Source organism: Archocentrus centrarchus, chromosome 18 (genome assembly GCF_007364275.1).
Source record: "Archocentrus centrarchus isolate MPI-CPG fArcCen1 chromosome 18, fArcCen1, whole genome shotgun sequence".
NCBI lineage: Eukaryota > Metazoa > Chordata > Actinopteri > Cichliformes > Cichlidae > Archocentrus > Archocentrus centrarchus.
In genome coordinates, this window is record NC_044363.1 from 19524964 (window position 1) to 19539297 (window position 14334).

The 14334-nt window shown below is 38.9% G+C and overlaps 1 protein-coding gene across 7 annotated transcripts in view; it reads right to left on the reverse strand.

Moving 5' to 3' along the window:
- Positions 1-14334, reverse strand: part of poln (polymerase (DNA directed) nu) — a 94527-nt gene that overhangs the window by 39757 nt on the left and 40436 nt on the right. For all 7 annotated transcript variants that reach the window (XM_030753243.1, XM_030753246.1, XM_030753245.1 and 4 more), the window contains 2 exons: positions 13113-13169; positions 11259-11324 (listed from right to left, as the gene is read on the reverse strand). In XM_030753243.1, coding sequence (XP_030609103.1) covers positions 11259-11324; positions 13113-13169 — 123 coding nt within the window. The remainder of the gene's footprint in view (positions 1-11258; positions 11325-13112; positions 13170-14334) is intronic.

Here is a 14334-nt window from a genome sequence, read left to right on the forward strand (position 1 = left end):
TTTCTAGAGTGCGTAAAAGAGGCTCGGCTGAGTCCAGCAGTGTTTAATTACTGCATATTCAATATGCTTTGAATATGCAGGTGGTATATGTTGCTGCTGTTGACTAATTGTATTGATTTTACTCCCCTCTGCAGAGTTTCAGTCAAAATGAGAACAAATTTTTGGTTCTAGACATTCAGACCAGACTTTCAGGACTAGAACTGGTTCACACCAGACTAAACATTTGAACTAACTACATCTAATTCGCCAAATACTACACTTTGTATGGGGATGTAATATCAGCTAGCTAACAGATTTCCATTTGTCTTTATCTGAAGAGAAGCTGGAAAAAACCCTGTATCAGCAATCACCCAATCTGCCAATGAGTCTGCGAGCAAGACCCTGAAGCTGAATTAACAATTAACAAGAGAACATAAATCTCTGATCTGATCACAAACAAATCCTAATCAGAATCATGCATGAGAATTAGTTTTCGGTGTATTTTTGGCTGTCTACAAAGATGTTGCGCTAACCTGCCAATTTGATATCAATTTTAATCAGGTAAATTACTTTGTTGTGCAGTATAAAGCTCAGTCAGGTGACTGTTGTTATTTGGAGCTATGTAAAGAAACCTGAATTCAACTGTTTAGATTTTGACTTGTTGAACACTTTATAGTATTATATTCAGCTTTTTAAATGACATTCTAGTATTTTATTTAGATTTTTGTTTACTGAGCTCCTTTATTTTATGTTCTAATTAAGTGTGCTCTCTTCTTTCTTGTTTTTTTTTCTTCTGTCTTTTCATTTAATTTAATTTTATTGAGCTATTTTACTTTGAGCTTTTTCATTATAGGTTGTTTCTAATATTCTGGCTGCTGTAACAGAGGGATTTCCCAAACAAAAATGTTCATAAAGACCTTATCTGGCCAACTCTACATACGCTAGCATTACTGTTGTTACCCTCTTGAGCTGGCACTGCAGCTCTGCCGATGGTACACCATGTATTCCTTTATGTTGGGTTAATGCAGTATATACTTACTACATAAGCATATAATTTTTAAGTGATCAGCTCCAATTAAAGTGATTTAGAGTTCTATATGAGTGGCTTGGCACTAACTACACACAGATTGTGGGCGCAAATTGAATGAGAGGTGCACTGAAAATTTGCCCTGTGCTTTCATGAGCGTAAATCTGGCCCACAGTGAGCCAGAGTGCGAGTCTCAGAGGAGCGCTGCCTTGTTAAACAGATGGGGACGACTGAATCATTGCGCTGGTGTGGGGTAATTTAATTGCACAGTAGCAATTTAATGACTCATCGCAGAACACACGCACACATTAAAGTACGCACACATGTGTATGCACGCTCATGCCTGCTATGCGTATGCACAAACGCACTGAAACACTGCAACAAAAACACAATCATCATAATCGATCTGCTCAGCATGAGGAGATCAACCAACCCCAAATCAGGCCAATCCACTTGATACTGGACAGAAGGGTAAATACAACATTCATCGCTTTTGGAAGTTATTCCTCTTAGATTTCAAGTTTAAAAGTGAAATAATCTGAAACAATGCGACCTTCCCAGTCTATTGTCATTTCCCAGGGCACCAGAAACTCATGTTCCATCAAGGTTGCTGGTGTCTCCAGATTACGCACAAGGTATTTTTTTTTTCGTCAGTGCCCCCGTCACTTTTAAGGAGCCATTTTTCAGCGTATAAGCTGACAAACTTCTGAGTTATCGACCCCCTGTTGATGTGTGAAGGCACTGATGGCAAAGGTCACCTTGTGTGTTGTTTGGAGACATCAGCGGCATCTGACAGAATGGCAGTACCTGACAGTCTGGGATGAGAACACTGTTGGCAGTTTCCAGGATGATTAACAAGCGCTATCAAATTTGTGCATGATTTTTGTGCATGTTTTTTTTTACAGAAAGCAAAACAAAATGCCAAAAAAAAAAAAAAGATTTTAGCTACAGTCACTGCAGTCCATTTATCTCTGGAGGTGCTACTCTGCAAACTCCTCCTATAACAGCAGATTTGAACCCAGAACCTACTTCCAGTGAAATGCACATATGCTATAAAATGAATAAAATCGTGTCTATCTATTTATCCTTCCATCAGTCTATCTAGGTACACTATATTGCTAAAAGTATTTGCTCATATGCCTGTGAAGGCAGATGAAAATTTGTGAACTATGCTTAAACAAACCAACACATTTAAATGAACTCTACAAGTTCTGGCAAGAAGAGTGTTCTAATATCCAGCCAGAAGCTGGATATTAGAACACCAAAAGCGTCTGTTCAAGGTTCAACTTTTAGCCAACATTTAGCCAAATATTCGTGGGGGTGTATGAATATATTTGACCCTGTATGTATATTTTTGATGCTGTGTGGATTAAAGAAAATTTAAAATAAATTCAAACTTGTGCACCCAATTCTAGTTTTTTAAAGTCATTAAAGATGTATGCTGTATAATCATTCCACACTGGAAAAAGAACAGTTCAAAGAAATCATTAAAAGCCCAAAATTACCATCACATTCATGCCCAGGGTATTGCATATTTTTATTTCCAGAAACAAGGAGGCTGGGGAGAGTTAGGTCTGGGCTTTTCTGCTTAGGCCACTGCCCAGATAAGCGGAAGATGGATGGATGGATGGATGGATGGATGGAACTTCAGACACTTGAACTTCTCTCTCAGAGACTTCAGTAATTTCTGCTCTCTCTTTTTAAACTGTTGTGGCTTAAAAAAAAAAAAAAAAAGGGAATTTGTCCATCCATCCGCTTCTGCTTATCCTGTTCAGGGTCGTGGGGGGGCTGGAGCCTATCCCAGCTGTCATAGGGCAAGAGGCAGGGTACATCCTGTACAGGTCGCCAGCCTGTCACAGGGCTAACACAGAGAGAAAAACAACCTTTCACACTCACATTCACACCTGTGGGCAATTTAGAGTAGCCAATTAACCTAACCCCAGTAAGTGCATGTCTTTGGACTGTGGGAGGAAACCGGAGTACCCGGAGGAAACCCAAGCAAGCAGGGGGAGAACATGCAAACTCCACACAGAGAGAGGGAGAGGCCTGGGCCAAGGTGGAATCGAACCCAAACCTTTCAGATGTTATTCTAACTGTGAGGCCGCAGTGCTAACCACTGGCACGGTGGCGCAATTTGTATTTTGCAAATATGGCAACTTCATTTGTGTGTATATATATGCAGTACAAATATTTTTAAAGAAAAAAATGGAGAGATTCATTGATACCATTTTTTTGTTGGTTAACTAGACAAACACAGGTAAGAACAGACAGAAAGAGAGAGAGGATGGTCTGCAGTAGTGCCTGGTACAATTTACAGTAGTTGTACAGTAGTATATGTAAAAAAAAAAAAAAAAAAGAAAAGTATCCCTGCATGTTTAGTTTTGTGTTTGCACCAGAGTGTTTTTAAACACTGCTGGAGAGTCAGCAAAGAACATCACGCGCACTTCAGTGAAGTGCTGGTTCAGCCTTGAGAGGGCTGTCTGTGCAAAACACTTAACGACTGAATGCAGAGCGATCTTAAACAAAGGTTAAACTGCTTGACAAGCCCTGAAGGAAACTCAGTTGGCACTTTGGGAACAGCCACAACTGCACAATCATAACACAAAATACACAACATCAATAATGCAGAACAGCAGTTTTCTAATGAAACATCAATCTTCACTCAGAGATAAATTGCATCATATAATTGTACCCAAGGCACTGGCCTGAGTTGGTTATGATGGGAGGGGTAAATGTGCACAATCTGATGGAGAAAAAAAATTTATGCAAATTTGAGTCTCGCTGTGGAATAAAATACAGACAAAGTAATGGTGACTTTAAAAATTGAGAAACCATTACTCTGAAGTCTTTGATCCCACTGAGCAAACAATGGCTTGACGTGACCCGAAAAATGAAAGCAGAACAGCATGTTTGCATCTTTTTCTTGCTCTGGATCTTCATGAGTAAGTGAACACGTTTGGCGTTTGATGTACTTGTGGGTGCCATGAGTATATTCATTTTTCAAACCTATAAAAGACTTTGAAAAAGAAGAGAGGAAGCAAAAGAAGAGATGATACAGGGCAGACTAGTGGCACTCTGAATAATATTTTCCTCTTCTAGTGCTCCAACCACCAAGACTGGGGGTAGGGGTGGGTGGTGGTGGTGGTGGTGTTGGTACAGAAAGCAAAGGTCAAGAAAGACATGCAAAGCTACAAAAAAGGAGATTAGAGCAATACAGATATTACAAACAGGAAAGAAAACGTACTTAAACAATAAGGGAGTAGAAAGAAATGGACAGAGAGCATCATAATAAATGAGAGAAGGGAACACATGGCACAGATATGGGAGACGAACTGAGGCTCACACATATTTTTGCTCCCAGCAGATAAAAACAGACAGAGCAAAAGAGCCCACTTCTCTCTCCAGCAAGACTCACTTCTCGCTGCGCTTTAAACTCAGCACCAGTTTCATAGCTGTCCTGCTTTAATTTAGGCAGCCCTTTGTTACTGCAGTCAGCCTTCACTGTGATTGAACCCACAACAGATGAAAGCTAAACCCACTCTGCAACAGTCCTCATTTGAATATGTGCGTGCATGTGTGTTGTATGTGTGCGCAAAGTAGTGAGTGGGAGAACAACTTCTTTTTCTACCTTAAGTGCCAACTACAAGCTGCACCGTTTTCTACTAAAAGCTGTGGGATGTGACGTGTTAATGATCACTGAGTGAGTCTTCAATTAACACCCAGCACATCCTACTCTGCAGGATGATGAGAATAATAATGAGCTGACTTAAATTTATTCCAGAATAATTTTGAGACTGGAGGGAGTTGGTTCTTCCTTGTTTGCTCTTGAATGGTGAAAGATTCTTATTTCTAACCTAGCAGCAGAGTTTATCTCCATGTCACAGACTACCCGAAATTTTAGGAAATACAAGGAATATATTGAGGAAATATATTTTATTTTAACATATCACTTCCCTGCACCGATTCCTATGTGTAACACCTTTGTTTAAAGTTTATTGTTTGCATTTAATCAAATAGGATTACTCCAACTATTTAGATCTGCATTGCTAGTTGTTAACAGTGATCTATAAGACAGGTAAGCTCAACCATCAGTATGATGACTGAACAGGGTCATAAAATTATTTAACACTATATGTGGTGATCAGGAGCAGGTAGAAAAGAGCCTGGAGAGGTGGTGGTATACACTGGAGAAAAGAGGAATGAAAGTCAGTAAAAGCAAGACAGAATATTGTATGTGTATTAATGAGAGGAGAGACAAGTGGAAAGATGATGATGCAAGGAAGAGAGGTAGTGATGATGCATGTGTTTAAATACCTATTATACAAGTATACAAAGCAATGGATAGGGCACGAGAGAGGTGAAGAAGAGAGTGCAGGCAGAGTGGAGTGAGTGGAGACGAGTGTCAGGGGTGATTAGTGACAAAAATGATAGCAGCTAGACTGAAAGGGAAGGTTTACAAGATGGCAGTGAGGCCTCTTGTGATTTATGTCTTGGAGACAGTGGCTGGAGCCTATTCCAGCTGTCATAGGGCAAGAGGCAGGGTACACCCTGTACAGGTTGCCAGCCTAATGCAGGGCAATTTAGAATCACCAATTAACCTAACCCCAGTAACTGCATGTTTTTGGACTGTGAGAGGAAACCCACACAGACACGGGGAGAACATGCAAACTCCACACAGAAAGGCCCAGGCGGATTTGAACCTAGACCTTCTAGCAGTTCTTCTAGCTGTTAGGCAGCAGTGCTAACCACCACGCCACCATGCTGCCCGCGGATCTGATAGGCAGGAGGAAAAGAGGAAGACCACAGAGAAGATTCATGGATGTACTGTAGGAGGACAAGCAGAAGGTTGGTGTGACAGAGGAGATGCTAGGGATAGGGTGAGATGGAGGCAGATGATCCGCTGTGGCAAACCCTAAAGGGAGCAGCTGAAAGAAGAAGAAGAAGATGTGGAGATTAACATGAAAATATGCTTTTTATGACTAAAGCCTCGTGGATTACAGAAGTAATGGGTGGGTGATTGTTAGCTTGATATAGGGCTGTCACAGTGATCAAGGACAAAAATAAATAAATATGTAAAAATACCATCAACAATATAATTGTACATCAGAAAAAACATGACCAAAAAAAAAAGAAAAAAAAGGCTTAATGCTATTGGTCAAATCCATCTATAACTTTGCTTTTGCTTGTTGTCTGTTCCCAGATTAATATGCTCAAAATATCCATGCATGGAAATGCTGGGGGAGTTTATAAAAGCATACAAGAACAATTCCACAATTATTTACAATATTATCGTATGTGCATTATTACCATAATACTGATATTTCCTTTTTAAATAGTACAATTATTGTGACACTCCTACCTCAGAGAATAACATGCTATAAGCTTCTGTGACTGGGTTAAATCATAGACGCTATAAAAGATGGAGGTTCCAATGGTGACGTCAGCCTCTGAAGCCTCAAGCTAACTTGATGTTTTGACGGTGGATGTGATCAACAGGGGTTGAAAGCTGCTGTGAAACCTCATGCTCATGGCTTGTCAATCACAAGTCATTAGTCAATGAGCATATCCTGGATAAATTCTCTTTTCTGACATGATCATAATTTACAAAATTGCCTTAATCTTTTATTCAGTATGAACCAAAATGAGTGACTCAGCCCATGAAGTCATCAGGAAAGTGTTCACAGAGGTCAGGGCAGAGGGCCGTGTTCTCATAGTCTTCTATAAGAGGGGAAGTTTATTTGCAAACACAGGTATCATCCCCTGATGGTGATTAAAGAGAATGCCAGCACTTCCATGTTGGCTTTAATTTTCAGACCAAGAAACTACATCCATCTTTTACACCCTTTATGAGTCAGATTTATTATTTGGCAGTGTGGATAATTTTGCACTCAAACTGCAGGAGTAAGCGCCCACTGCAGAGGTCTTTATTTTGTATGTTCAAGGCTGTATCACTAATGTCAGTCAGGCTCAGTGTCTGATGGGCTTTTATAGTTTCAGTGTGGGATTCAGGATGATGATTGTAGATGTGTCTGCCAATAATTTTCCAGAAACAAACAGGTGTGCACTGTATCTTTTCGTGATCCTGTGTGGCTCATCAACATGAAAAACCTGCACTGAAACAGTTTGTCCAAAGGGAAGCTCTCTTTCTTCACACTGCAGATGTAATACTTTCTGGTATTATTGGAGTAAAGCATGGCATTTACATATGCTAAAATAATAATAACCCAAATGAGTGCATTTTTAGCATTTACTGGCTGTGACAGTAGAGCTTGGAAGGAAACATGGAAAGAGAAAGACTGGGACAAGATGCAGCAAAGGTCTCTATAACATGAACACTGCAGTAAATATAAATGGTATGTATTTCAATCATTTGGTCACTAAGATGCTGCATAACATATTACATTTTGGTATTATTTATTGCTTGCATTGGGAACAAATTACTATTATAGTACAATAAAATCATTAAATACCAAATTGGCACACATCACCAACCACAAGCTTTCACATTCTTAATGGGATGCTCAACCAAATCCCACATCTGTGTCTGAGTGGGAACAGAGCAGTGTTAAATTACAGCCACCCACAGTCACATATATAATTTAGTAGCAGTACGATCAATTCGATGTGTAGCTCACTTCGCTCACAAATTGCTAAGTGAGATTAGAAAAGTTCAATGTCTCTGAGGCTTGAAGAGAGAGAGGATAGAGGATTACATACAGACAGAACCAGTTAACCCTGACAGCTGAGTTTTGTTGAAATGAGCTATCGACCTCCCCATACTGAGACAGAGATCTAAGCACTTATTTGCAGTAGTCTGTTTATCATATTTAATACAAGCATTTTTATTTATTTTTAATTTTTCATTGTGTCTGGATATGTCAAACTAGGAGCGTTAAATTTATTTTGGTTCCTGGGTCAGATACAGAGCAATTTGATCTTAAGTAGCCTGGACAGCGAGAAGTATTTTCTAATAGCCTTTAAAACATAAGCAAACAAAACAAAGCAAATAAAAACACCTTCAAGTGCATCCTGAAAACATTCAGTTTTAATGATCTATTGATTTATAAAACTGATGATGAGACTTCTTACATTTTTCTTCCATAGTAGGAAGAGATTCTGCTAAAGTAAATCAAAGAACGCTATCAGCACAGCTCCTTACACTTTCAGAAATAAAGCTTTACAATAACAAAAAAGGTACTGGCAGCTCATTAGTCAGACTCTAGCCCATAACCAAAAGAAACACAAATGTGAATTCCTCATGGTTGTCGGACATTAATGGCAGTCGCAAGGTGAAATCGGTCACAAAAAAAGGTATAGGGTGCTCCACCGAAAACCTCCTGGTGATTGCCTTATTTGCAGATTGCTGTGATTAAAGCAGTTTATATGGAAGGCACTGACTTCTCTGTAAATACTCACCAACTGCTTTCTGACCTGTAGAGAAACTTGAAAAAGTGAGAAACAAACCGGAAACCAAGGACATCCTCCTTCAAAGTAAAAGCTGCACATTTGAAGTGAGACAACATTTATTTTGAAGGCGAATGTTCGCCATTTACAGTTTGCGTCACACCGCTCAGCTAGAAGTTAGCAGATGTTTGGTGGCAAGTCAGTGTCATCCATGCTATGGACACCCGTAAAAATCTACTAGGTGTAGCAGCATTTTTGCAACCAATTTCACCTAACAACAGCTAGCAACCTGCAGCAACCACTGGGAATATGTACTTTTTCCTAGCAGTTGGAGGTTGCTAGGGGGTTGCTGACCACTCTCAAGGCCTGTGTGAGGGAGGGCTAACATTGTTGAATATTTAATCTATTCTTAAAGACAAAATGCAGTGAAAAGTCATTTTGAAAAGGCATCCAGTGGGCTGGATTAGGCCCCTTGGTTGTCACAGACTGAGATGGGAAAAATGGACATTGGCTAATATAAAATACACTGTATTACTGTCTTATTATTACTGTGATACAGGCAGAAAAATTTACTTTAGGTGATTTAGTTCTTCTTTATGTAGACATAGACAAACAACTTGAATTAAAAAATTGTATCACACAAATTATTTAAACCCCAGGTCTAGGTGACAACTACATCTATAAAGCAGCTAATCGGGTCTGAGTACTTTCTCCTCAGAGTCCTTTCCCTCATTAATTACAGTGTATTTAAATCTATGACCCATCTGAGTGCTATCTTACAAAGGATGGGGATAGCCCTTCATTTTTGTACCAATTATATTGCAAGTGGATGATGGCCTAAAACAGGCACAATCACTGGGCTTTAGTTTTCCAGAAAATACTACATGTAAAACAGATTAATAAATTGTTTACTAATCTTTTTTTTAGGTACATTTTTTTTAAAGCTTTTTGCTTACAGTTGAATCACCACCAGGATTGGTGCACCACATTGCATTTATATCAGAGAAATCAACAGTTGTATCAAACTCATTGTAGTTCATGGGCCACTTATAGTGTGATTTGATTTCAAGTGGACTGGACCAAGAAAACCATTGCATAATAATTTTGGTTAGTTTAAAAACATCATCAACACGCCTTCCTATATTGAGGCGTTAAGACATACAGTGCTCTACATTCTGAAGATGGCCATGGCCAAAATATAAAAAAAAAACAAGCAAAACAAAAAAAAAAGCTGACACCGCACCCACTAGTTTTCCCATACCCTTATAAATACCTGACAGTATGATTTTTAAAAAATTCTATTTAATCACTTATCCAGTCAGAAAACACACGATGGACAGCTTGAAATGTCTTAAGAAAACATACGGTAAGTACAATTTCAAAAAGTTATGTCTGATTTTTTCAAATTAATTGCATCATTAGGCAGAAAGTATTTTACATCTTTATGATTCAATCAAGTCTAGATCCAATACTTAACCTTCCTTAGATCTGGCATCACCCACAACATGAATGGTTGTGCATTTTAAGAAAAATCTGAATAATTAATGAATTCACTGCAGCTTTCATACTTTGCAAAGTCATTCAGTGGACAGAATTTGGCAGACTGATTCTGGTCCCTGGGACTTATATTTGATTAACAAGTTACAGAGAACACATTTCTAATATCTCCACCAAGATTATTATATTGCAAAGGCACCTGAAACCAATGGCTGCCTGATAAAAAGAGGAAAAGAGGAAAATTTATATATATATATAAAACTGCCTTGATATATATATATATATATATATATATATATATATATATATATAGAGAGAGAGAGAGAGAGAGAGAGAGAGAGAGAACTAAGAAAATCATTTCAGAAATAATTCTGAAATTTGACCAAATCTCTTTGTGCCTCACTGCTCTTTGCCTATGTGTGTGTGTGTGTGTGTGTGTGTGTGCGTGCGCTCAAGGATTTATGAATATTTCAGCAGTACTATTTCCCCTGACTCTATAAAGCCACTCCAAATTGACACACTCTCTAGGAGCCTGACTTCCAGCACACTCCCCTTTATTCACACAGATGTTTAAAACATTGACCTGCTGTCTCTCACACACAGCTACACCTCATAAACGCAGCTCATAGAAACCTCCAGCTTGCTGTTACATAACAATCCAAACACATCTGTCTGAGAATTTAGCATTCATGACTGAGCCTATACAGTAATTACTATGCAGTCAGATTCTTCAAGGAGTTTCTTTGACACAGGAGAAAGCCAGAAAAAAAAGTAGCCAACAAAAGAGGATATAAAAGAAAGATTATAAAAGAAAGAAAATGTAGAAAAAAAGAAAAGAAAATTATCTTATTGGGATTACTGAAGACCATAAAAATAAACCTCATTTTCCATTGTTATGGTCTTACATACCCACAAGCAGAAGATATGCATGTGTGCAAACCTTAATTGAATCTGTCTTCAACTAGAGGGTTTTTATAGCAATGCCAAGTACTGATGAGTTTAAAAAATGGTCTTGCTTAGTTAGTTATTGTGAGATTTTGAACCATAAGCTATGAAAAAACTTTCCTCTCTCCATAAAAAAGCCCTTTAACATGCCTAATTTTAACCCCAGCTTTTCTGCTTCTATTATTCCACATTGATGCCATCTTTTAGATAGTCTAGCCATGTGCCTTTAAAAAGAAAGAAGAATTCACTTTCTTCCCCAGTTCAGCATGCAGTTCAGCACCATGGATAGCTCCACGAAGGCAGCTTAATCCTGCTGCAGTTTTAACAATCCAGTGATTTATAAAATAATCCCACTGAAATGAAGGCAGGGAGAGATGTGTATGAACACATGGCAGGTTTTACTTACTGGGTGTTTTGCAGAGATTCTCCCAGTCACAACACTGGTCTGGTGCCATGTGGAGGAAATGTGGTTCTGAGATGGAGAGAGATGTACAGAGGCACAAAGAGTCAGAAAAAACCACAGGGAGAACCTGTAAATTCAACACATTATGACATTAACATTAACAGGAAATTTAGCCAACCCGAATGAAACACAGCACAGAATATACACATTTCAGTCAGCTATGTTATCACTAATGTTTCCAGATAGCTGGTTCCTAGGCAATTCAGTCTGAAAACAACAGCTGCGATCCTCACTGCCCTGATCACTCTGATCCTGTGTTTGGACCAACATGGCTCCAACAGTGCCATGCCCAATCTGAACAAGCTGTTTGCAGAGCAGGGTGCCAGTTATGTTGCTGCAATATGCAGGACAAAACAACAAAAACACCACCAAAAACACAGTGGTCAAGGCTACAGTTAAGTTATGTAACCCAAACATCTGGACATAGTCAAACCTATTAACCTAACAAATTAGACAACAAGGCAATTACAGTATACATTGACCCACATGGCACACCTTTGATACTGTTTCGTGGTTGTTGGTGGCTTCTGGTGCCATTCTTAATTTTCTCCGTTTTTTTGAATATTGCCTCCTTTTCTTTGTGCCTTCTGTGACACTGTCTGTGTCTGATTGTTTGTCTATGTGAGTTTATGCTTGGTCACTCTCAAGATTAGTTCCTCATGTGGCTTTTTTTTTTTCTTCCCTCCTTTCTTCCTTTTGCCATCCTCTTTATTGCCTTGGAAGAGTTGACCTTGGCCTCATCTTTGTCTAATCTCACTCTAGCTTCTGAGTCATCCACCACTGGCCTCCTGCTTTTAGTTACTCTGGCTGTCTATTTGGATGTGGTGTTTTCTGGTTTTCCTAAGTCTTTCTGTTTTACTCTAAGTGCAAATGAAAGATCCCTTGACATTGTGATGTCAGCCAGAGGGTCCACTGAACTGCGTACGCTTTACTTTTTTCTGCCAGAAATCACTCAATCCTGATTTGGAAATACCTATATCTTAGAAAACCCCCACAAATATTCAAGTTTTGATTGAGTTGAAATTTGTATATTTGTTGCTGCCAACATTTTCCAAAATGCCGCCAAATTAATCACGATGATCCGAAGCCAAAAAGCTTTGGAGACAACCAGGCGGACTCATTTACACCATTGAGTAAGCACAGATTGACAAACACAAGCTGCTGCTCCCATACACAAGGCTCGAATGAGGCCCATGTGAGGGGACAGTCAGGCACAAAGAGGAATCTCTCTTCTGCCAAATTAATACAGCAGTGGCAGTAAAACAGACCAACAGCTTCAAGAGTCCAACTCAGACAGCATGTTTCACTATTTCACAAATAAGTTAGCACAGAAGAACTCATCCACACTTAGGAGAGCTCTCTGTTTTAGGAGTTGTTAAACCACACCTTGTCACAGCCTCAGAAAGATGGTGACATTCACACAGGCAGCACAGTTTAAAAGGTGAAGAGGAAAATCGTGGGTTCATCCAGCAGCATATTCTAGCTCGCTGACGCAGAAGCAAACTGTGAGAAAAGGACAACAAAAGCTGTGGGATCTGCATGAGTCCTTCTAGTCTGCAGCAACTTCTAAACCATTGGTTTCATTTTCTTGTTTTTGTTGTTTCAGCCTCAGGGAGAGAAAAGGAGGATTGCGCAGTTGAGAACGCTCCTGTTTGTGTGACTGTTTGCATCCTCTTAGTAAGTGAATAGAGTGTGAATGAGTTTACTTTTTATATATTTTATGAGTTTACTTTTTCTATATTTTGTGGAAAGTTTGAGATATAACAATAATATAAAATAACACAGCTGTGGACTCACCTTGTTCATCATGCACGACAAAATCCCATCAACAAAAGTGGACTTGATTTTGTGAACCTGGGGACAACAATGCAATTATTTGTTACTGTAAAACCAAGGGGGCACTATTGGGCCCTTTATCCATATACCTTATTTAACCCCCTGTAAGGTAAAGCTAAACACTAATCCTCTTTAAGGGGCCAATTATTAGATTCAGTAACTGTCTACCTGGCAAGAAGGTGTCCTAATATAAAAGGTGGAGCTTATTAGTTGAAGTCCCACTTGTCTAATCTGGCTTTGAAGCCAGAGAGACGACCAAAGGGTGGACTGTGGAACTGCATACCAAAATTTATAAAAAGGAACTTCACGTTTTATTCAATATTGCCTAAAACACATGATTTAGCCCATCAGGAAAGTATTTACTAAGGTCACAAACCAGGAGTGCTAATGGCTGTTTTCCCATAGAGCTCTATAGAGCTCAACAGTGACCGCCCACTTTTTTAAGGGCTCCCGCTCCAGAAGTTAATTTCCTCTACTGACAATTCTGAAAATCCTTATATAAAGAGTTTTAGGCCTTGAACCAAGCCAATCAGCTACAAGGTGAATCATGACCATAAAATGATTTGATTTGAATTAAAAATAAATGAATAATGGTATTTGAAAATAAATGCAAAGGTGCAAGGCTGTGAACGTAATTTCCTTTAATACTACTACTCATCCCATGAACCATGGCAAATGTCAGATTCCAAAGCAAATGAATTCCAACTTTCTTGGATTTAATCCTGTTCATTATCATAAAGTTTAAGGTTAATAACAGTGTTGTATGATAATAGTTTTGAGTTTATTTTTTGCAGATTGTGTCGTATATGTGTGGTATATAAGTGTATAAGTATAGCTTATTTGATATGGTATAGTGAGTCGTTCCTGACCACAAACATCACTGTGGCAGTATCTGAAGTCTTGTGCTCACTAAGTGACCTGATGTTTGCAGGTTTAACTATTTCCACAGTAACAGCTGTTTCAAGTTAGGATTATGGGTGGAGCGAATAAAACACACGTTTGTTAAACCCAGGCTGCTATCATGCAGTGGTTTCCAAAGAAGCACATACCACACAGTGTTGTAGCTCATAATCAGAACGGTTTAGATGGTTACAACATTATGGCTCATAATCAAAATCCTATCAAGAATATGAATTGAACTTCTACTTCTGGAAGCTCACTGTTGAACTCTATACACCTAGAA